We start from the raw sequence: 23,981 nt of genomic DNA on the forward strand, positions 1-23,981 counted from the left end.
CAAGGTTTTTCATCTCCCAGTACCTACTGCAACCTACATCCTTCTGAAACTGCTTAGTGTATTCATCTCTTGGTCTCCCTGTACGATTTTTACCCTCCACGCTGCCCTCCAATACTAAATTGGTGATCCCCTGATGCCTCAGAACATGTCCTACCAACCGATCCCTTCTTCTGGTCAAGTTGTGCCACAAACTCCTCTTCTCCCCAATCCTATTCAATACTTCCTCATTAGTTATGTAATCTACCCATCTAATCTTCAGCATTCTTCTGTAGCACCACATTTCGAAAGGTTCTATTTTCTTCTTGTCCAAACTATTTATCGTCCATGTTTCACTTCCATACATGGCTACATTCCATACAAATACTTTCAGAAATGACTTCCTGACACTTAAATCTATACTCGATGTTAACAAATTCTCTTCTTCAGATACGCATTCCTTGCCATTGCCAGTCTACATTTTATATCCTCTGTACTTCGACCATCATGTTATTTTGCTCCTCAAATAGCAAAACTCCTTTACTACTCTAAGTGTCTCATTTCCTAATCTAATTCCCTCAGCATCACCCGACTTAATTAGACTACTTACCATTATCCTTGGTTTGCTTTTGCTGATGTTCATCTTATATCCTCCTTTCAAGACACTGTCCATTCCATTCAACTGCTCTTCCAAGTCCTTTGCCGTCTCTGACAGAATTACAATGTCGTCGGCGAACCTCAAGTTTTTATTTCTTCTCCATGAATTTTAATACCTACTCCGAGTTTTTCTTTTGTTTCCTTTACTGCTTGCTCAATATACAGATTGAACAACATCGGGGAGAGGCTACAACCCTGTCTTACTCCCTTCCCAACCACTGCTTCTCTTTCATGTCCCTCGACTCTTATAACTGCCATCTGGTTTCTGTACAAATTGTAAATAGCCATTCGCTCCCTGTTTTTTACCCCTGCCACCTTTACAATTTGAAAGAGAGTATTCCAGTCAACATTGTCAAAAGCTTTCTCTAAGTCTACAAATGCTAGAAACGTAGGTTTGCCTTTCCTTAATCTTTCTTCTAAGATAAGTCGTAAGGTCAGTACTGCCTCACGTGTTCCAGTGTTTCTACGGAATCCAAACTGATCTTCCCCGAGGTTGGCTTCTACTAGTTTTTCCATTCGTCTGTAAAGAATTCGTGTTAGTATTTTGCAGCTGTGACTTATTAAACTGATAGTTCGGTAATTGTAACATCTGTCAACACCTGCTTCCTTTGGGATTGGAATTATTATATTCTTCTTGAAGTCTGAGGGTATTTCGCCTGTTTCATACATCTTGCTCACCAGATGGTAGAGTTTTGTCAGGACTGGCTCTCCCAAGGCCGTCAGTAGTTCCAATGGAATGTTGTCTACTCCGGGGGCCTTGTTTCGACTCAGGTCTTTCAGTGCTCTGTCAAACTCTTCACGCAGTATCATATCTCCCATTTCATCTTCATTTACATCCTCTTCCATTTCCATAATATTGTCCTCAAGTACATCGCCCTTGCATAGACCCTCTATATACTCCTTCCACCTTTCTGCTTTCCCTTCTTTGCTTAGATCTGGGTTTCCATCTGAGCTCTTGATATTCATACAAGTCGTTCTCTTATCTCCAAAGGTCTCTTTACTTTTCCTGTAGGCAGTATCTATCTTACCCCTAGTGAGATACGCCTCTACATCCTTACATTTGTCCTCTAGCCATCCCTGCTTAGCCATTTTGCACTTCCCGTCGATCTCATTTTTGAGACGTTTGTATTCCATTTTGCCTGCTTCATTTACTGCATTTTTATATTTTCTCCTTTCATCAATTAAATTCAATATTTCTTCTGTTACCCAAGGATTTCTACTAGCCCTCGTCTTTTTACCTACTTGATCCTCTGCTGCCTTCGCTACTTCATCCCTCAAAGCTACCCATTCTTCTTCTACTGTATTTCTTTCCCCCATTCCTGTCAATTGTTCCCTTATGCTCTCCCTGAAACTCTGTACAACCTCTGGTTCTTTCAGTTTATCCAGGTCCCATCTCCTCGTGTAAGGAGGAGAAATGCGTACCATCACGTTTCCGACTTTGATAAAGGTCGGATTGTAGCCTATCGCGATTGCGGTTTATCGTATCGCGACATTGCTACTCGCTTTGGTCGAGATCGAATGACTGTTAGCAGAATATGGAATCGGTGGGTTCAGGAGGATAATACGGAACGCCGTGCTGGATCCTAACAGCCTTGTATCACTAGCAGTCGAGATGACAGGCATCTTATTCGCACGGCTGTAACGGATCGTGCAGCCAAGTCTCGATCCCTGAGTCAACAGACGGGGACGTTTGCAAGATAACAACCATCTGCACGAACAGTTCGCCGGCGTTCGCATCAGCATTGACTATCAGCTCGGAGACCATGGCTGCGGTTACCCTTGACGTTGCATCACAGACAGGAGCGCCTGCGATAGTGTACGCAGCGACGAACCTGGGTGGACGAATGGTAAAACGTCATTTTTTCGGGTGAATCTAGCTTCTTATACAGCAGCATGGTGGTCGCACCCATGTTTGGCGACATCGTGGTGAACGCACATTGGAAGCGTGTATTCGTCATCGCCATACTGGCGTATCAGCCGGCGTGATGCTATTAGGTGCCATTGGTTACACGTCCGGTCACCTCTTGTTCGCATTGACGGCAGTTTGAACATTGGACGTTACATTTCAGACCCGTGGCTGTACCCTTCATTCGATCCCTGCGAAATCCTAAATTTTAGAAGGATAATGCACGACCGCATGTTGCAGGTCCTGTACAGCCTTTCTGGACACAGAAAATATTTGACTGCTGCCCTGGCCAGCACATTCTCCAGATCTCTCACCAATTGAAAACTTCTGGTCAATGGTGGCCGAGCAACTGGCTCGTCACAACACGCCAGTCGCTGCTCTTGATAAACTGTGGTATCTTGTTGATGCTGCATTGACAGCTGTACCTGTACACGCCATCCAACCTCTGTTTGACTCAATGCCCAGGCCTATCAAGGACGTTATTACGACCAGAGGTGGTTGTTCTGGGCACTGATTTCTCAGGGTCTATGCACCCAAATTGCGTGAAAATGTAATCACATGTGAATTCTAGTATAATACATTTGTCCAATGAATACCCGTTTATCATCTGCATTTCTTCTTGGTGTAGCAATTTTAATGGCCAGTCGAGTACTAAAATAACTAAACCACCGGCGTTACGCTTGTCTTTGCAGCAATTCTCTTCAGGGCGACCAACTGGCGACTTGTCAGTCGCCTTGAAACGTACCGCCATAAAGACCATACAAACGTAAATGGTTTAGTTGTTTTAGTGACGACGCAGGTTAATATTCAGAACGGTTTTATTCAAAATGTGCACATATAGTTTACAATCTACAGCTAGAAAAGAATGTGCGTTTAAACTGTAGTCGCCCACTACCGTACCGTGCGTAGTATTGCCAATTCGCTGTCTCGACGTATTGGCAATCCATTCTCGTCACCGGCTGTTGCCGGCAGTTGGGAAACTGCTGTTCGGATAACAAAAGGCCCGTCTGCGACACGCAAGCGCTCGTTCCCCTACCCTGCCTGAAGCACGCAGCTGTCGGCGTGCTAAACGTTTCTCCACCGGCGGGTCGCCGCGTCCCGGGGCTCATTATTTTTGTATCGCGCGTCAGGATATCGCCCGGTGAGATATTATGCAGGCGCGACCGACCACGCGAGCTGCTCCTGAGGGCCGTGGGCGTAGGCGAGCATTTCATTCCGCCGCCGCCGGCCGGCCTGCGAGGGGGGAAAATCACGGGCCGCACGCAATGTGGCGCTCATGTTTATATCAAGATTAGCGCTCCGCCGCGTCGTTAAAATTGTATCAGCGGGAGTTTCCCCTCCTTCCGTCCTGCCGCCGCTACCGTTCCACTTTTTTGGTGCTATATGGGACGGAACAAAAACAATGGCCGTGGAAGACACAGCTCGTAAATGTGAAAGCCACCATGCACTTGCCAACGTGTGTGTGTATGTGTGTGTGTGTGTGTGTGTGTGTGTGTGTATGTGTGTGTCTGTGTGCGTAGGTGTAGGTGTGGGTGCTGGCTGCTGGAAGGGCGGTTAGCTCTCTGAAACAGAGGGAGAGAAAGAGAAAGAGAGATAGAGAGGAGATGAGAGGGAATGAGAGAGGAAGATGGCAAAGGCAGGGAGTGGGAGGGAGGGACAGAGGAACAGCAGAAAGAGAGTGTAAACACAGTATGAGCCTGATGGAAGGGCGAAGGCGTGGCAAAAATCGTTCCTGTTGTATGACCTCCGTGCCGTCTGTCCATGGAGAGACTCCGTGTTCGATTCTTCGTCACTGCCTCAGATGAGGATCTCATTGGAACCATACGCAGATAAGTCACTGCCGTAGTACGTCAACTTAAAAGGAAGAAGCCGCCGTAGTTGATTTTAGATCTGTGTTGGGCAGTGAGGAGCTGTAAGAAAGCGCCAAGGTATGGATAGATATATCCTGAGCTGGTGAAGTTTGGTATACCGACATTGTTGGAGATTCTAAAGAGGCTGTTTGGAAGATTATTAAATAGGTAAGTTGCTCCATCGTAGTGGAAAACGTGTTACGTCAGACTGGTGAATAAGAAAGGGTCACGTAGTGATTCAAATAATTATAGGGAATCGGCAGTCATCCCTTTCACTGGACGACTGTACTAGAAAGCACTGAAAGACTTGATTGAGAAAGAAACAAGTCACAAGCAGCAAGATGAGTGAGCAGGATTTCGAGCAGGAAGATCGGTAATGGACAACGACTTCACAATGAAACTAAAATGTCAAAAACGCATAAAGGTTGGACTGGCATTGATGAACCTAGAGAAAACATACTAAAATGTATCCACCAATAAACCGGGGAAAAGGTGAAAGACATCAAGTCAGTTGAGAGACTGCTAAGAGCTGTTACGAAATCACGTCAAAATAACGTAACGAGAGTAAGGATTGGCAATAGTTGGACAGAAGAATTCGAGGTGAATAAGGGTCTGTGGCAGGGATGTGGGCCATTACCGACTCTCTTTAAGCTGTATTCAGGAGCAATCCTGAAGATTCGGGGTTGAAAATGCCAGGTCAAGCGAGTGAGAGTTGAGGACAGCAAGATATTTATCCTGTATTTTGCAGACGACCAGATTACTAGCAGAAGATGAAAATGATCTGGGTTACGTAATAAGAAAACTCAAAGAGGAGTACAATAAGGCTGACCTGAAGATGAACATTAAGAAGTCTCAGTACTTGGCTGTTGGGACGAAAAAAGTAAATAATTTGAAGGTAGATGGAGAAGTAATTCTAGGTGTGGCCAAAGCAACATATCTTGTGGTATTATTTAATAAACAGGGCACAACCAATGCTGAAAACACTAGTAGGGTTAACAAGGACAATCTTTAACAAGGAAAATGAATTCTGTTCTGTGAAACAAAAAGATAAGAAGAAGAACGAAGAAGCGAGTGTAGTTTTGTATGGAACAGAAGCCTGGGACGTTAGCAAAATAGTAATAAACTGCTTACAACTCAGATGAGTTACTTAAGATGAAGCTCAAGCTGTACTAAGATGGACTGAATAGGTACAACGTAATCCCACAAAGGATGAAATAAATGGGCATGTCTGTGATGGCATCCAACAGAAAGAGCTAATGTGTTTTGCGCATGTGTGTAGGATGAATGGAAGCAAGATACCATGTAGGACACTACTACGATTGACACCATTCTAGGACAGAAAAGAGGTCGCCCACGGCGCAACCGGCAAAATGACGTATAGGAGGCAATATAAGCAAGGAATACGAAATCGAGAAAAGTTAAGACAGAAGAAGATGGCAACGGAGGGCGGAGAAGCGGCGCCTGCCGTAGATAATCTTCAAGAAGAAGGAGTTGGTCAGTGAAGTGCGCGGAACGAAAAAAAGGATGAGAGAGTGATGTTTAGTACCTTCTGGGTCGTGAGATCTGGGTCGTGAGATCGTGAGACTCGAAGTAGTAGCTTAGTTGAACACAGACCGCAGAATGAAACGGGCTTCGTCGCATAACTGATCGAAGTAGCACTCCTTGATGCGACTGAGTAAAATACAGGAAAATGAAAGAAGGTTGTCAAACGCGAATTCTTCTCTAACAGGCTTATCTAGCTATTCTGGGGTGAAAACTTCTATTACTAATTAAGTTTTTCGTTTCTACATTACTTTTATGCGTGCTTCTACAGACAGGTGTCCGATTTTTAGCGCTCTGCGTTGCAGTGACATAAATATTTTCTCATTTGCATTTTTTCGTATATTTACATTCACCATGTGCACTTTGTGTATTTTGTTTTGATCTGGCTGAGTATGCTTGCGTTTTGCTTGTTTCTGTGACTGTAGCAGGCCCCCTTCGTCTCTCTCTCTCTCTCTCTCTCTCTCTCTCTCTCTCTCTCTCTCTCTCTCTCTCTCTGTGCGTGTGCGTGTGTGTATAAAGTTAATTATTACGCTGTTTACCTGTTTAAATTGTTTATTACTACAATGGAGCGGTTGTTCTGCCTTCTGTAAAACCTAAACTGCTAACTGTGGAGTTAGCATGTCATAAGCAGTGGACACCTCTCAAATAACGGAGTCTGGAAGCGAAACGTATGTTTACCAATATCCCCTCCACCTGCTTAATTTCAAAGGGCCTGTATTCCTTCTCATTGGTTCTGGATAAATCCGCCAAAAAATTTTCTTCACGTTTCGAAAACTGTCTAAAACTTTTTTTTCGTGAGTGAGGTTCATCACCTTCCTGAGTGCCTACGTACACTGAGTTAACGAAAAAGTATAAGGAAAAATCAACGTTTAACTTCTTGTCGACGACATGGTCCGTAGCTGAGGAGCTTAAAATCGGATTGGGGAAGAACGGAGAAGGAAACCAACCCTGGCCTTTCCATCCATATTCAGAGATAATGTAAGTTAGAGTATCAGTACAAGGAGCGAGTCAATGGATTAAGCGATTTAAACGTCTGGTATCTGAATTAATTAAAATTTCACATAATATTGTAGAATTATTTTGCTGGTTTGGAATGGATACTGAGTCAGGCCGTGTTCATAAATTGGGATTGTTGTTTATTGTTTTGTAATTATTTTATTTTGTACGTATATGTCCCACTACGCTCTAAGAGGAATAATTAGTACTCTAAATTTATTCGTCCTCGAGGAATTAGCGTCTGTAAAAAGATGAAAGTAAGTAAAGTACCCATTACTGTGTCAAACAAATTAATTTATTCACATCTTAAGATTTTTTATGAAATTTTTCAAAAGATAGCTCAATATGTAGTGATACTTTGTAACAGCTACAAGTGAAATTAGTCCTTACCTCTTGCATGTGTGTGCTGCATTGTCTGCATGCCTCGTTGTGCTCCTTGCTGGAAGATATTTTCCAGTTGCATGCAAGTGCACGTCATCATCCGTACTAAAGAGTGTGTATCTGCAGTAATATTGAATGATAACAACACACTTACTGTTTCGTCAACTGCTCGCCATCCGAAAGATATAAAATTCATCACAAGATTTACTAGAGATAGTGCAACTCAGCTACATCCTACCCTGCATCCATAGCAGACTACTGAGCTGTAATGGGAGCTGCAGACTCGTTTGAGCAGCGTTGGGTCACATACTTCTTTGGCAGTCGGTCACTCAAATGAGTACATCATCTTTCTCATTTTCTTTTGGACATAGCAATAGTAAACAGTTTCATAATGTGCCACTGTAATATGGAGGGAAATGTGAAAAGTTTCTTTTCATCTTTCAACTAGGAGAAATATAAAGAGAAGAGGAAGGCAAGCATTTACTACAAAAAAAAAGTGAGTTTGTGGACTTGTCCGATTCATATCCAATCAAAATAAATCCAATAAATTTACGGGACCAAATAAAACAAATGAAGCCCACGCCTACTACAGTAGTACAATTTTATATGTCAACTAGCTCTGCAGATGACGAAGAAATTGAAGAAATGTATGATGAGATAAAAGAAATTATTCAGATAGTGAAGGGAGACGAAAGTTTAATAGTAACGAGTGACTGGAATTCGGTAGTAGGAAAAGGGAGAGAAGGAAACGTAGTAGGTGAATGCGGATTGGGGGGAAGAAATGAAAGAGGAAGCCGTCTGGTAGAATTTTGCACAGAGCATAACTTAATCATAGCTAACACTTGGTTCAAGAATCATAAAAGAAGGTTGTATAAATGGAAAAAGCCTAAAGATACTGACAGGTTTCAGATAGATTATTTAATGGTAAGACAGAGATTTAGGAACCAGGTTTTAAATTGTAAGACATTTCCAGGGGCAGATGTGGACTCTGACCACAATCTATTGGTTATGACCTGTAGATTAAAACTGAAGAAACTGCAAAAAGGTGGGAATTTAAGGAGATGGGACCTGGATAAACTGAAAGAGCCAGAGGTTGTACAGAGTTTCAGGGAGAGCATAAGGGAACAATTGACAGGAATGGGGGAAAGAAATACAGTAGAAGAAGAATGGGTAGCTTTGAGGGATGAAGTAGTGAAGGCAGCGGAGGATCAAGTAGGTAAAAAGGCGAAGGCTAGTATAAATCCTTGTTTAACAGAAGAAATATTTAATTTAATTGATGAAAGGAGAAAATATAAAAACGCAGTAAATGTAGCAGGCAAAAAGGTATACAAAAGTCTCAAAAATGAGATCGACAGGAAGTGCAAAATGGCTAAGCAGGGATGGATAGAGGACAAATGTAAGTATTTAGAGGCTTATCTCACTAGGGGTAAGATAGATATTGCCTACAGAAAAATTAAAGAGACCTTTCGAGAAAAGAGAACCACTTGTATGAATATCAAGAGCTCAGATGGAAACCCAGTTCTAAGCAAAGAAGGGAAAGCAGAAAGATGGAAGGAGTATATAGAGGGTCTATGCAAGGGCGATGTACTTGAGGACAATATTATGGAAATGGAAGAGGATGCAGATGAAGATGAAATGGGAGATATGATACTACGTGAAGAGTTTGACAGAGCACTGAAATATCTGAGTAGAAACAAGGCCCCTGGAGTAGACAACATTCCATTAGAACTACTGACAGCCTTAAGAGAGCCAGTCCTGACAAAACTCTACTATCTGGTGAGCAAGATGTATGAGACAGGCGAAATACCCTCAGACTTCAAGAAGAATATAACAATTCCAATCCCAAAGAAAGCAGGTGTTGACATATGTGAAAATTACCGAACTATCAGTTTAATAAGTCACACTGCAAAATACTAACGCGAATTCTTTACAGACGAATGGAAAAACTAGTAGAAGCCTTCCTCGGGAAGATCAGTTGGGATTCCGTAGAAATATTGGAACACGTGAGGCAATACTGACCCTACGACATATCTTAGAAGCTAGATTAAGGAAAGACAGACCTACGTTTCTAGCAGTTGTAGACTTAGAGAAAGTTTTTGACAATGTCGACTGGAATACTTTCTTTCAAATTCTGAAGGTGGCAGGGGTAAAATACATGGAGCGAAAGGCTATTTAGAATTTGTACAGAAACCAGATGGCAGTTATAAGGGTCGAGGGGTATGGAAGGGAAGCAGTGGTTGGGAAGGGAGTGACACAGGGTTGTAGCCTGTCCCCGAAGTTATTCAATCTGTATATTGAGCAAGCAGTGAAGGAAACAAAAGAAAAATTCCGAGTAGGTATTAAAATCCATGGAGAAGAGATAAGAACTCTGAGGTTCACCGATGACATTGTAATTCTGTCAGAGACAGCAAAGGACTTGGAAGAGCAGTTGAACGGAATGGATAGTGTCTTGAAAGGAGGATATAAGATGAACATCAACAAAAGCAAAACGAGGATAATGGAATGTAGTCGAATTAAGTCGGGTGATGCTGAGGAAATTAGATTAGGAAATGAGACACTTAAAGTAGTAAAGGAGTTTTTCTATTTCGGGAGCAAAATAACTGATGATGGTCGAAGTAGAGAGGATATAAAATGTAGACTGGCAATGGCAAGGAAAGCGTTTCTGAAGAAGAGAAATTTGTTAGCATAGAGTATGGATTTAAGTGTCAGGAAGTCGTTTCTGAAAGTATTTGTTTGGAGTGTAGCCATGTATGGAAGTGAAACATGGACAATAATTAGTTTGGGCAAGAAGAGAATAGAAGCTTTCGAAATGTGGTGCTACAGAAGAATGCTGAAGATTAGATGGGTAGATAACATAACTAATGTGGAGGTATTGAATAGGATTGGGGAGAAGAGGAGTTTGTGACACAACGTGACTAGAAGAAGGGATCGGTTGGTAGGACACATTCTGAGGCATCGAGGGATCACAATTTAGTATTGGAGGGCAGCGTGGAGGGTAAGAATCGTAAAGGGGGATCAAGAGATTACTACACTAAACAGATTCAGAAGGATGTAGGTTGCAGTAGGTACTAAATGGTTCAAATGGCTCTGAGCACTATGGGACTTATCATCTGTGGTCATCAGTCCCCTAGAACTTAGAACTATTTAAACCTAACTAACCTAAGGACATTACACACATCCATGCCCGAGGCATGATTCGAACCTGCGACCGTAGCAGTCGCGCGGTTCCGGACTGAGCGCCTAGAACCACTCAGCCACCGCGGCCGGCGCAGTAGGTACTGGGAGATGAAGAAGCTTGCACAGGATAGAGTAGCATTGAGAGCTGCATCAAACCAGTCTCAGGACTGAAGACCACAACAACAACATGTCAATATTTAGGCACAAATATTAATACAAGGCACAAGTAGAAATTTTTTACGTACACCGACCTTCGGGCTGTGGTACAGCAACGATGCCACGGCCTAGGTCCAAGTTCTTAAGTTGGCACTACGACAGTCACTGACGACAGCGCCCTCTAACCGGTGCTGTGGAGGTCTACGAGATCCGCTATAGATTCTGCCCATTTGATCAAGAGCAGACGGCCGGGACACTTTTACTCACTCGTAGTACCGACGTGTTTTACCTCACCTTCTCATACTCGCTTCCTTCATTCGGCCAAAATTTCAGTTTTCAGGAGCAGACCCACGAGCCGCCTACGAGGCGGGATACAAAACGGGCAAAACCACTAAACGAATTTAAAAGTGTTTTGACAAGAAATATGTGCACAGTTGTATGTTTCTAACAAAAGATGTAGAAAAGGTAATACCTTTACCAAACTTACCTATACCACATAGGAAAAAAATGTAAAGCCACTAAACCACAAGGCACACAATGTGAAACTGAAAGAACTAAGAAATATTTTAGCCATTACGTGTCACACAATGAGCCTGCTGGCACAAGACAGGTGACGCCCTTAACGCTAGATTGCAGCACCAGGCAAAAATGGGTCTTCCACTCCCCCGTGAACTCAGGAAAATCAATTTATATGTGGGTCACATAAGACGGTTACTCAGTTACAAAAGGAGTACTCTCAAATGACGGCACGCGAAAGTCATCAGCAATTCGTGCGCCTGCAAAAAAGATCGATGTGCGAAGCATACAGCTACCACCGTCATATCTTAGCAAAAGGTCATGCTAAGAACCTAAGAAAAATTCTGGTCTTACGTAAAACCACTGAGCGAGCCGAAGATTTCGGTCTAGTCACTCGTTAACCAGTCTGCAGTCGCAGTAGAACACAGGAAAAGGTAACCTGAAGTTTTAAATTTCGCTTTTAATAAATCATTCAGTCAAGAGGACAGTACAAACATACCGTCTTTTGATCGTCGTATGGAGGACGTAACAGAGAAGCAACTGGAGGAATTGAAAACTAATTAGACGCCGAGCCCGGATGGAATTCCAGTTCGGTTTTACAGAGGATACTGTAACTTGCCTTGCATGTATCTGCGAATCTCTCGTCTAGTGGAAAGTCCCAGGCGACTTGAAAAAAGCGCACGTGACTCCTTATGTGGCAAGAGTAAAAGAAAAATTATGTATTGTTTTCTAGCTCTACCTCTCTAAATAGGGTAATATGATGTTTTAATTATGATCTCATTACCACATGTGGATATTATCTGACATACTGTTATTACACAGTGCCTGCTACGATCTCTTTGTCTTGTCACTTGACGTTACTGCTTCATCGAGCTGTACGGTAAGACTGAGCTATGCAACTTATTCAAATTTTATGACGATGTGTCCTACAGGTTGGCGACTGTACACAGAAAAAAAATAATCTTTCTCACCCCATGACCTGAGGTTGGCTAACAACTTCAGCCGAAACTAGTAATTAATAAAAATGATAAATTGCGATTTTGACTAATAAAGGACTTTTCCTGGAACTAATAACAGTAAACAATTACAATCGCCTATGTACAACTTCATTATGTCAAGAAACAACAGACATGCAAAATTGCTGACTATTATTCTTAACATCGGTTTGCTGCAGAGCTCTTGAACATTATTCTCAGTTCGAATATAGTAAATTTCCTTGAGACTGAGAAGTTTCTTACCACAAATTGGCATGTATTTACAAAGCACCGCTCACGCCAAATTCAGCACGATAGACTGCGAACCATCGGTGAAGGGTACCGGGCTGATTCCATATTTCTAGAGTTCCGGAAATTGTTTGACACGGTGCCCCAGTCTAGACTATCAAAGAAGGTACGAGAAAACGGGGTAGGTTCTCGGATATGTGAGTGCGTCGAACACTTCTTAAGCAGTAGGACTCAGTACGCCGTACTAGAACGCGACTGTGCATCAGAAACAAAGAGTATCTTCAGCACTGCCCCAGGGAGGTGCGATAGTACCGTTCTTATGTTCTATAAACATAAATGACTTTATGGAAAGGTTGAGCAGCAATCTGCTGACTTTCGCTCATGACGCAATGGTGCGACGGGAATGTGTCGTCGTTGAGTGACTGTAGGAGGATATAACATAGACAAGATTTGTAGTTGATGTGATGCAAATGTAGAAAAATTTAGTTTAATGCAGGTAAGTAGAAAAATAACCCCGTAATGTTGTAATAAAACGTTAGTAGTGTGCCGATTGACACAATCACGTCGATTAAACGCCCAAGTGTAGCGTTGTAAAACTATATGAAATGGAATGCGACTTAAGGACGGTAGTAGAGAGGGTGAATGGTTGACTTCGGTTTATTAGGTGAATTGTGAGAAAGGGAGTTCATCCGTAAAGGAGATCGCCTATGGAATACAAGTGCGACTCATTCCTGAGAATTGCCGAAGTGTTTGGAATCCTCATCCCACCTGGTTAAAGGCAGACACCGAGGGAACTCAGATGCGGGTGCTTTATTTGTTACCGGTAGATTCGATTGAGGAACTTTAGAGAACCGGCATTAGAAGCTGACTGCATAACAATGCTACTGGCGCCAACATTCAATTCTCTTAAGGATCAAAAAAATAATATAAGAGAAACTAGGGCTCGTATGAAGGCTTATACACTACTGGCCATTAAAATTGCTACACCAAGAAGAAATGCAGACGATAACTGGGTATTCATTGGACAAATATATTATATTAGAACTGTCATGTGATTACATTTTCACGCAATTTTGGTGCATAGATCCTGAGGAATCAGTACCTAGAACAACCACCTCTGGCCGTAATAACGGCTTTGATACGCCTGGGCATTGAGTCAAACAGTCTATGGATGGCGGGTACACGTACAGCTGCCCATGCAGCTTCAATACGATACCACAGTTCATCAAGAGTAGTGACTGGCGTTTTGTGATGAGCAAGTTGCTCGGCCACCATTGACCATAGGTTTTCGATTGGTGAGAGATCTGGAGAATGTGCTGGCCAGGGCAGCAGTCGAACATTTTCTGTATCCAGAAATACCCGTACAGGACCTGCAAAATGCGGTCGTGCATTATCCTGCTGAAATGTAGGGTATCGCAGGGATCGAATGAAGGGTAGAGCCACGGGTCGTAACACATCTGAAATGTAACATCGACTGTTCAAAGAGCCGTCAGTGCGAAGAAGAGGTGACCTAGACGTGTAATCAATGGCACCCCGTACCATCACGCCGGGTGATGCTCCAGTATGGGGATGACGAATACACGCTTCCAATGTGCGTTCACCGCGATGACCCCAAACACGGATGTGACCATCATGATGCTCTAAACAGAGCCTGGATTCATCGGAAAAAATTACGTTTTGCCATTCGTGCACCCAGGTTCGTCGTTGAGTACATCATCGTAGGCGCTCCTGTCTGTGATGCAGCCATGGTCTCCGAGCTGATAGTCCATGCTGCTGCAAACGTCGTCGAACTGTTCGTGCAGATGGTTGTTGTCTTGCAAACGTCCCCTTCTGTTGACTCAGGGATCGAGACGTGGCTGCACGATCCGTTACAGCCATGCGAATAAGATGCCTGTCTTGTCGACTGCTAGTGATACGAGGGCGTTTCGATCCAGCACGGCGTTCCGTGTTACCCTCCTGAACCCAGCGATTCCATATTCTGCTAACAGACATTGGATCACGAGCAATGCCAGCAGCAGTGTCGCGATACGATAAACCGCAATCGCGATAGGTTGCAATCCGACCTCTATCAAAGTCAGAAACGTGATGGTACGCATTTGTCCTCGTTACACGAGGCATCACAACAACGTTTCACCAGGCAACGCCGTTCAATTGCTGTTTGTGTATTAGGTATCGGTTGGAAACTTTCCTTAAGTCAGCACGTTGTAGGTGTCGCCACCGGCGCCAAACTTGTGTCAATGCACTGAAAAGCTAATCATTTACATACCACAGCATCTTCTTCCTGTCGGTTAAATTTCGTCTCTGTAGCACGTCATCTTCATGGTGTAGCAATTTTAATGGCCAGTAGTGTATATAGTCATTTTTTCCTCGCATTGTTTGTGAGCGGCGCAGGAACGAAAATGACTTTTGGTGGTACAAGGTATCCGCCGCCATGAAGCATGCGGTGGCTAGCAGACTGTGTAGGTAAATGGAGATTAAGTTAGTGATAACGTGATCTCTAGTATGGCAAAGAAAACTATTGTTACCCAAATATTGGACAAATAAGTCACAGCAAGTGACGGAAAGAAGGAAGGCAGAAAATAGAACAGTAATTTGGGCTGTAACAACAAGTCAACAATGAATTCGTTGTAGACAGCACGAGGTTACATTCAACAATGGATGCAAAATTTTATCGACTGTGTCCCCTTCAAAGGAATTACGCCGACGTCAGCGAACGTGCCACCGCTCTCAGTTTGTCAAGGGAAGTCGGAGCGTGAAAGCAAAGTCCTGCACGCCTCAGCGACGTCAGAGGAACCGTATTACCACGTAACCGAGTTCTAACGCGGCAAAATGAGCAGACTCTTGGAAACGGGTTGACATTTCTTTCCCGTATTTCAGTCGTCACTCATTTTACTGGTTTTAGGCTGGCTTCCGTTTCCCATGGCTGGCGTTATTCTTTAATCTCTACGTAGCTACCATATCAAAGAGTCTCTGTAAACAGTTTTGTGTATTCCAGTCTTGCTCTGTCTCTATTATCTTTTCCCTGTACTGTTCCCTCCAGCTCTGAATGCTGCAGCATATGTCCCACTAATCTGTTTTTCTCCTGGTAGTTATTTTCTGTATGCTTCAGTCCCCTTCTCTTCTTCTAAGCGCTTCTTCATTTCCGAGTTTATCTGTCCACTTAATTCTTGACATTCTTTGACAGTACCACTTCCCAAATGTCTGCAGGTTCTTTATCCCTGATTTCCAAAAGTCCAGATAACTTCCGTACAATGCTGTGCTCCAGACAAAATTTCAGGGCTTTTCCCTCAGTTCCATATGAATACCTGATACCAATAGAACTCTTCTATAGAAGTAATTTTTATTCACCTATGCCATTCTGTTTCTGATATACAGTGTGTTAAGTGCAACTTATTTCTACAAAGAAAGAAAAGAACGAAGATTAACTTTTAAAGAGTTGTTAGAAACGGAGCACAAGCTCTGATCGTTAAACAAGGAAGGGGAAAAATCGAACGTGCCCTTTCAAAGGAACCATCCTCCCATTTGCCTGAGGAGATTTAGGGAAATCAAGCAAAATGTAAATCAGGATGGCATGATGCGTCTTCTGTGCTAACCACTGTGACAACTCGCTCAGTAGCTCCAAGAGGCGAGAGTACTGGACCAATTAGAAGAAAAGATCCTTTAACGATATGTCCAGAAACAGTACCTGTTGACGTAAGAGCCGTTGAAGATCCATAGTTCACAGTATACATTTTATTTACGGGTGAGACAGGAGGTAAATTACTGTAGTACGCACGTGTGGTCAGATGCAAATCCTCGACCAATCATGAAAACGAGGCATCAGGGTCGCTTCACTGTCAATGTACATCTACATCTACATCTACATTTATACTCCGCAAGCCACCCAACGGTGTGTGGCGGAGGGCACTTTACGTGCCACTGTCATTACCTTTCTTTCCTGTTCCAGTCGCGTATGGTTCGCGGGAAGAACGACTGTCTGAAAGCCTCCGTGCGCGCTCTGATCTCTCTAATTTTACATTCGTGATCACCTCGGGAGGTATAAGTAGGGGGAAGCAATATATTCGATACCTCATCCAGAAACGCACCCTCTCGAAACCTGGACAGCAAGCTACACCGCGATGCAGAGCGCCTCTCTTGCAAAGTCTGCCACTTGAGTTTGCTAAACATTTCCGTAACGCTATCACGCTTACCAAATAACCCTGTGACGAAACGCGCCGCTCTTCTTTGGATCTTCTCTATCTCCTCCGTCAACCCGATCTGGAACGGATCCCACACTGATGAGCAATACTCAAGTATATGTCGAACGAGTGTTTTGTAAGCCACCTCCTTTGTTGATGGACTACATTTAGGACTCTCCCAATGAATATCCACCTAGTACCCGCCTTACCAACAATTAATTTTATATGATCATTCCACTTCAAATCGTTCCGCACGCATACTCCAAGATATTTTACAGAAGTAACTGCTACCAGTGTTTGTTCCGCTATCATATAATCACACAATAAAGGATCCTTCTTTCTATGTATTCACAATACATTACATTTTTCTATGTTAAGGGTCAGTTGCCACTCCCTGCGCTAAGTGCCTATCCGCTGCAGACCTTCCTGCATTTCGCTACAATTTTCTAATGCTGCAACTTCTTTGTATACTACAGCAACATCCGCGAAAAGCCACATGGAACTTCCGACACTCTCTACTAGGTCATTTATATATACACTCCTGGAAATGGAAAAAAGAACACATTGACACCGGTGTGTCAGACCCACCATACTTGCTCCGGACACTGCGAGAGGGCTGTACAAGCAATGATCACACGCACGGCACAGCGGACACACCAGGAACCGCGGTGTTGGCCGTCGAATGGCGCTAGCTGCGCAGCATTTGTGCACCGCCGCCGTCAGTGTCAGCCAGTTTGCCGTGGCATACGGAGCTTCCTTCGCAGTCTTTAACACTGGTAGCATGCCGCGACAGCGTCGACGTGAACCGTATGTGCAGTTGACGGACTTTGAGCGAGGGCGTATAGTGGGCATGCGGGAGGCCGGGTGGACGTACCGCCGAATTGCTCAACACGTGGGGCGTGAGGTCTCCACAGTACATCGATGTTGTCGCCAGTGGTCGGCGGAAGGTGCACGTGCCCATCGACCTGGGACCGGACCGCAGCGACGCACGGATGAACGCCAAGACCGTAGGATCCCACGCAGTGCCGTAGGGGACCGCACCGCCACTTCCCAGCAAATTAGGGACACTGTTGCTCCTGGGGTATTGGCGAGAACCATTCGCAACCGTCTCCATGAAGCTGGGCTACGGTCCCGCACTCCGTTAGGCCCCAACATCGTGCAGCCCGCCTCCAGTGGTGTCGCGACAGGCGTGAATGGAGGGACGAGTGGAGACGTGTCGTCTTCAGCGATGAGAGTCGCTTCTGTCTTGGTGCCAATGATGGTCGTATGCGCGTTTGGCGCCGTGCAGGTGAGCGCCACAATCAGGACTGCATACGACCGAGGCACACAGGGCCAACACCCGGCATCATGGTGTGGGGAGCGATCTCCTACACTGGCCGTACACCACTGGTGATCGTCGAGGGGACACTGAATAGTGCACGGTACATCCAAACCGTCATCGAACCCATCGTTTTACCATTCCTAGACCGGCAAGGGAACTTGCTGTTCCAACAGGACAATGCACGTCCGCATGTATCCCGTGCCACCCAACGCGCTCTAGAAGGTGTAAGTCAACTACCCTGGCCAGCAAGATCTCCGGATCTGTCCCCCATTGAGCATGTTTGGGACTGGATGAAGCGTCGTCTCACGCGGTCTGCACGTCCAGCACGAACGCTGGTCCAACTGAGGCGCCAGGTGGAAATGGCATGGCAAGCCGTTCCACAGGACTACATCCAGCATCTCTACGATCGTCTCCATGGGAGAATAGCAGCCTGCATTGCTGCGAAAGGTGGATATACACTGTGCTAGCGCCGACATTGTGCATGCTCTGTTGCCTGTGTCTATGTGCCTGTGGTTCTGTCAGTTTGATCATGTGATGTATCTGACCCCAGGAATGTGTCAATAAAGTTTCCCCTTCCTGGAACAATGAATTCACGGTGTTCTTATTTCAATTTCCAGGAGTGTATTTTGAAAAGCAATGGTCCCATAACACTCCCCTGTGGCACGCCAGAGGTTACTTTAACGTCTGTAGACGTCTCGCCATTGATAACAACATGCTGTGTTCTGTTTGCTAAAAACTCTTCAATCCAGCCACACAGCTGGTCTGATATTCCGTAGGCTCTTACTTTGTTTATCAGGCGACAGTGCGGAACTGTATCGATGTACAGGCAAGAATTGTCGGTGACAGACTCATAGGGCCATACACTTTACCAAACTGATTGACTAACGTTGTGTATCACCGATATCTACGCCGGCCGGAGTGGCCGTGCGTTTCTAGGCGCTACAGTCTGGAACCACGTGACTGCTACGGTTGCAGGTTCGAATCCTGCCTCGGGCATGGATGTGTGTGATGTCCTTAGGTTAGTTAGATTTAAGTAGTTCTAAGTTCTAGGGGACTGATGACCACAGCAGTTAAGTCCCATAGTGCTCAGAACCATTTGAACCATTTGAACCGATATCTACGCGATAAATTGCCCGGGCTATTAGAGAACGTTGCCCTTGAAGAGAGCTAGCGTCTGTGATTTATACAAGGCGGGGTACCACCCCATTTTCTATAGATCGTGAGACAGTAGCACACCGCAATGTTTCATGGACGTTGGATTGGTCGAGGAGGCCCGGTAAGGTGAGCTTCCCATTCATTGGACCTGAATCTGTGGGATTTCTGTCTATGAGTACATTTAAAGGCTTTGATGTGTGTATAACCCGAAAAAAATGAGCAGATGACACAGGAGAGTGTGAGAGATCCATGTGACACAACTATACTCGAAAGTGAGCGTGATTCACTGCGGATGGCTGAAGGATGTGTCAGGATGCGTGGTAACCACATGCAGCGCTGCTTATAGTTTCTGCTTCCACGTAATAGACATATGAAAATAAGAGAAGAGAGTAGCCCGTATCTCAACAGGCGTGGGTTTCTGGACATATCATCGTAGGAGCACATGAGACACCATTTTTTTTCTTTTTTTCAGACGTCCCTGTATTCCTTACTTCGTCCATCCTCTATAAACTCGATTCTTATATAGGATAATTGTTTTACTTCTGCCACTAATATGTTCTTCACAAATTTGTGTTGCTTGAAAACATTCTCTACTTTCTGCTACTATTCATCATCTCTGTGTTCACTCTCTTTATCCTTAAACAATGTTCCGTGCTAAGTATGTTGTTCGGTCCTTTCAGTACGTCTCCTAGTTCTTCCTCACATTCAACGGGAACGGCAATGTCGTTTCCGAACCTTTGTGTTGTCATCTGCCTCCCTTGAATTTTATGTATCTTTATAAATCCTGTTTCACTTCTTTTTAGTCGTTTTGAAGCATAAGCTGCAGTCCTGCCTTAAACCCTTCGTATCACCAATTTGTCATTCTTGGCCTTTCACTTTCACTATTCCCACTTCGTTTTTTATAATCGTTTTAGATTGTTGACCAGAATTTGTACCTTACTCAGCTCCTACATCTCAGTGATCAGCGTAGATGACTGCTATGTGGAGGGCCCGGAGTCGACTCCCTGTGCTGTCGAGTCCTTTTCCTTGGTGAAATGAATGGTACGGGATACATTCTGTCTCGTGAGATCAAGTGAAGAGCTACTTGGTTGAGGAGTAGCGGCTCCACGATCTGGAAACTCAAGGAAGAGCAGCCAGTATAGTGGCATGGCAGAGGATGACGCGGCTGCTGGTCGATATCTCTTACGCCTGCAAGTCCCGGTTGAGGAACTCGCTTTATTTGCACTTTAACCTCAGTATTCTGAATAGTGGGGACTTTTTAATCATTACATTGTCTAAGGCTTTCTCTATATGCATAAATGTGAGGACAATATCCTAATTTTACCTCAATCTGCTTGCCCATTTATTAAAATATTCCGGTCTATTGTGCCCTGGTCGGATGAATTTCATGTTGAAACCCAACGTTTCGTCCCCATCTAAGGAGGACATCATCAACTGTTGATGCAGCTTTTTAGACGGTCAGATGCACATCCTAGTTCGTAACTCACAGAGCCAGGGTGTGCATCGGACCTTCGAAAAAGCTAGAACCCCTCCTTGACAACGTCCTTCGCAGACAGGGACGAAACGTTAGGTTTCAACAAGGTGTTCACCAAACCACAACATAACTGAACGGAATATTTTAATGAGTTTGATATTTCCGGCTGTGAAAGTTCAGATTTTTCAGTCTCCCTTCTATTGTCTTGCGCGATGTCAGAAACTTTTCTCTGGAGCATTTTCCCTTCCTGAAATCAGAGTCATTTTGCTTCAGTTTTCCTTCTTACTCTCCTAAATATTATTCTGGTCAGTAGTTTACAAGCGTGACTGGTCAGATTAACCGTCCCAGATTTTCATCTAATTTATCCGCAAGTGCCAGATTTCGTATAATGCTTTTCTGGACACCTGACAGTAAGTGGTTGACATATAGTGACATTTGTACTCGTATAGGGCACGTTGATGCGTCAGTGATGCGTGCATGGTGAACGTAGACACGACGAGCAATGGTTATTGATTCACGCATTAGGACGACCGCTTAACGACGTAGGGCAAAGCGCTGGTTCGCTGCCGGTGGACTGCGACGTGTTTATAGTCTATTGCTGGGGTTTTGATTGCTAGCACGCATGCCCACTGTCCATGAAATAAAAACGTCAGAGTACGCAATCGGCACGCGAACCACGTTGTTGCCGTGCAGGGGCCGTATTAGACGCTATCGTGGCAGCCAGGTTGTACAATTTTTGGAAACATTCAGGAAAATTACAACTATGTGCTAGACCGGTAATCGAACATGGAAACGTCACCTTGGGCGAGAAATGCTCTTCCCAGTTGAGCTATCCAGGCAAGCCTTGTGATCCGCTCTCACATCTTCACTTCTGGCGGTAATTCCTCCTACTTTCCAAGCCTAACACAATCTTTTCTACATACATTTATGGACTACCATTCGAGTAAAAGACGATATTTCGGATGAATGGCTCCCACGAAGCCTAGAGAGCATATTCTGTAGGTGTATTGTTCACGAAAAGTAAGCTTCTGGCTTCGGATCCCGCTCTTGCACAAAGTTTTAATCTTCTTGGAAGATTCGGAGAAGCACACACTCTACTTCAGAGTGACAAACTGAGTCCGGAAACAATCCCTCAGATTGTGGCTAAGCCATTCCTCCGCAGTATCCATCCTACCAGAAATGCTATGTCAGTAAGGTATTCAAGAGCGCTTTTGTGAAGTTCGGAATGTAGGAAGGAGGCAGAAACAGTAGCAGAGCTGTGGGAGCAGGTATTGAGTAACACCTACCTATCCCCTCACCAAAAGGCAACATTCAAGCATACAGCTTTGCTCTTTGACCTTTAGTACACAAAACCTTCTGTATGTCATGCTGCGATGAAAGTGTCAATTTTACAAATATTACTAGCACATTGTTAAAATGAAGATGAAATACATTTATTGTCAGCTGAGCTGATCAAGAACAGATACTTGACGTTGATATATTTATCTGGCAGCGCTCTACTTCTTCACAACGGTTCTGCGAGATTACCACGCTGAGAAGTATGGGCACAATCGTGTTTGACGTCATCACAGTTTTAGGGCTTTAACCAGATAATATTTTGGTTATTGGTTGATCGGACCGTTGGAGTGCCTACCAGCTACATAAAACGATATTGACATTGAACACACCAAATTTACAAATGTCTCTCTCTCACTCTCGCTCGCACACACTCACACACACACACACACACACACACACACACACACACACACACATTGAAATGGGATGGAAACATCCCCTAGGCTGTGGCTAAGCCATGTCTCCGCAATATCCTTTCTTTCAGGAGTGCTAGTTCTGCAAGGTTCGCAGGAGAGCTTCTGTAAAGTTTGGAAGGTAGGAGGCGAGGTACTAGCAGAGAGCACTTTCCCGCGAAAGGCAAAGGTCTCGAGTTCGAGTCTCGGTCCGGCGCACAGTTTTAATCTTCCAGGAAGTTTCAAAACAGTTATTGCAGTCTTGAAGAAAAAAAGTGCATTTCCTTTTAGAAATGCTTCTACTGCTCCATCCTTGTTAGATACTTTTCATTGACTACTAACTTTAATGTAGCTTTACCTTGTATATTTTAATATTAACTGACAAATTAAGTGTATAGTAGCTTAGATTATATTTAAGTTCTAGTATCGCATATACATAATTACCGTCTTTTCCAAGACGTAATGTTTACTTACTAACTTCATTATAGAATACATGTACCATAATATGTCAGCACCAAAGTATAATTTGGTATTACTTTGGAATAGAAATTAAGCTGAAGTCTCCTAGAAAGCATATTTATGGAATGTGACAGGTCTATTTATTATACCACTGGAAATATGTGCGCCCTGAATTACCATGAGAGAATATGAAGTACAATTTTAATTTTATTTTACTAGTTTCTGGTAGAGACCATTTCACCAGATACAATTATTTATCTTCATGATACAAACAGGACAGTATTCTCACTTCACTATAAAATGTAAAACCTAATTCGAGAATTACGACTAGTAGACTGGTACCACGTGTGCATTCAGGTCCTCCCAGTAAGGTGACGTTAAGGCCATAGAACTGAAAGGAGATTGTGTTGGAAATTGGGTTTTGTAGCAAAAAAGTGGGGAATAATATTATGTCTGATATCCTGAAATAAACCAAAGTGATTTCAGAATAAAGCATGTTGCATTACTTACTGAAAGCCCCTTGTATCTTAGTCTTATTGCACTATTACACAAAAGCCCCAAAATTCTAATGTAGAACCAGTTTATATATAAGTAATGAAACAAAAGAAAAGATCGTCAATCTTTAAATAAAATGGAACACTTACACCATTCATTACGATGTTATTCTTTATATAGTTACCAGTTTCGGTGCTTCAGGCCTTGACTGATGCTAAACAAGATTAACTCCCATCGTATACAGGATTCATGAGTGGGCGTAATTTATGAACTGGTTTTCGCATACTGCCTGTAACAACGATGTTGTGTCTCCAGCCATCAACTCCTAAGTTTTTAGTTGACGATTGGAGACAAGCTGCTTGTTGGCTGGAGACACAACATCGCTGTTATAGGTAATCTCCAAAGACCAGCTCATAGACGTTGACTACTGATGAATCATGTATAAGACTGGATTTAACCTCCTCAGCGAGAGTTACAGCCTGAAGATGGTACACTGAAGAACCGAAACTGATAGACATAACATGAATAGCATCTTATGGACGGCTGCAGGGATTCCATTTTATTGCATAACTTAACAGCCGAAGCCCCTTAGCCTCCAATCGGAAGTATGGACATACAAAAAGTCAATGACAAATACATTTGACAATGGACTTATTCTGGCACCTAAGAGCTTCTCTTTGAGAATAACGACCATTAGTTTTTAAGATATTGTGAAATATAATTGATTTGGATGACTGCATACGGCATTTGCTCTGTAACTCTTTTGTTTAGTCCACAGAATCAAAAACT

General features: G+C 43.7%; 1 protein-coding gene across 1 annotated transcript in view; it reads left to right on the forward strand.

Moving 5' to 3' along the window:
- The first annotated feature begins 5,759 nt into the window (after positions 1 to 5,759).
- The window catches only part of LOC124616516, a 96,944-nt gene continuing 78,722 nt past the window's right edge, over positions 5,760 to 23,981 (forward strand). The window contains exon 1 of the mRNA XM_047144830.1: positions 5,760 to 5,883. Within this exon, the coding sequence (XP_047000786.1) occupies positions 5,760 to 5,883 (124 nt within the window). The remainder of the gene's footprint in view (positions 5,884 to 23,981) is intronic.

This window comes from Schistocerca americana, chromosome 5 (assembly GCF_021461395.2).
Source record: "Schistocerca americana isolate TAMUIC-IGC-003095 chromosome 5, iqSchAmer2.1, whole genome shotgun sequence".
Taxonomy (NCBI): Eukaryota; Metazoa; Arthropoda; class Insecta; order Orthoptera; family Acrididae; genus Schistocerca; species Schistocerca americana.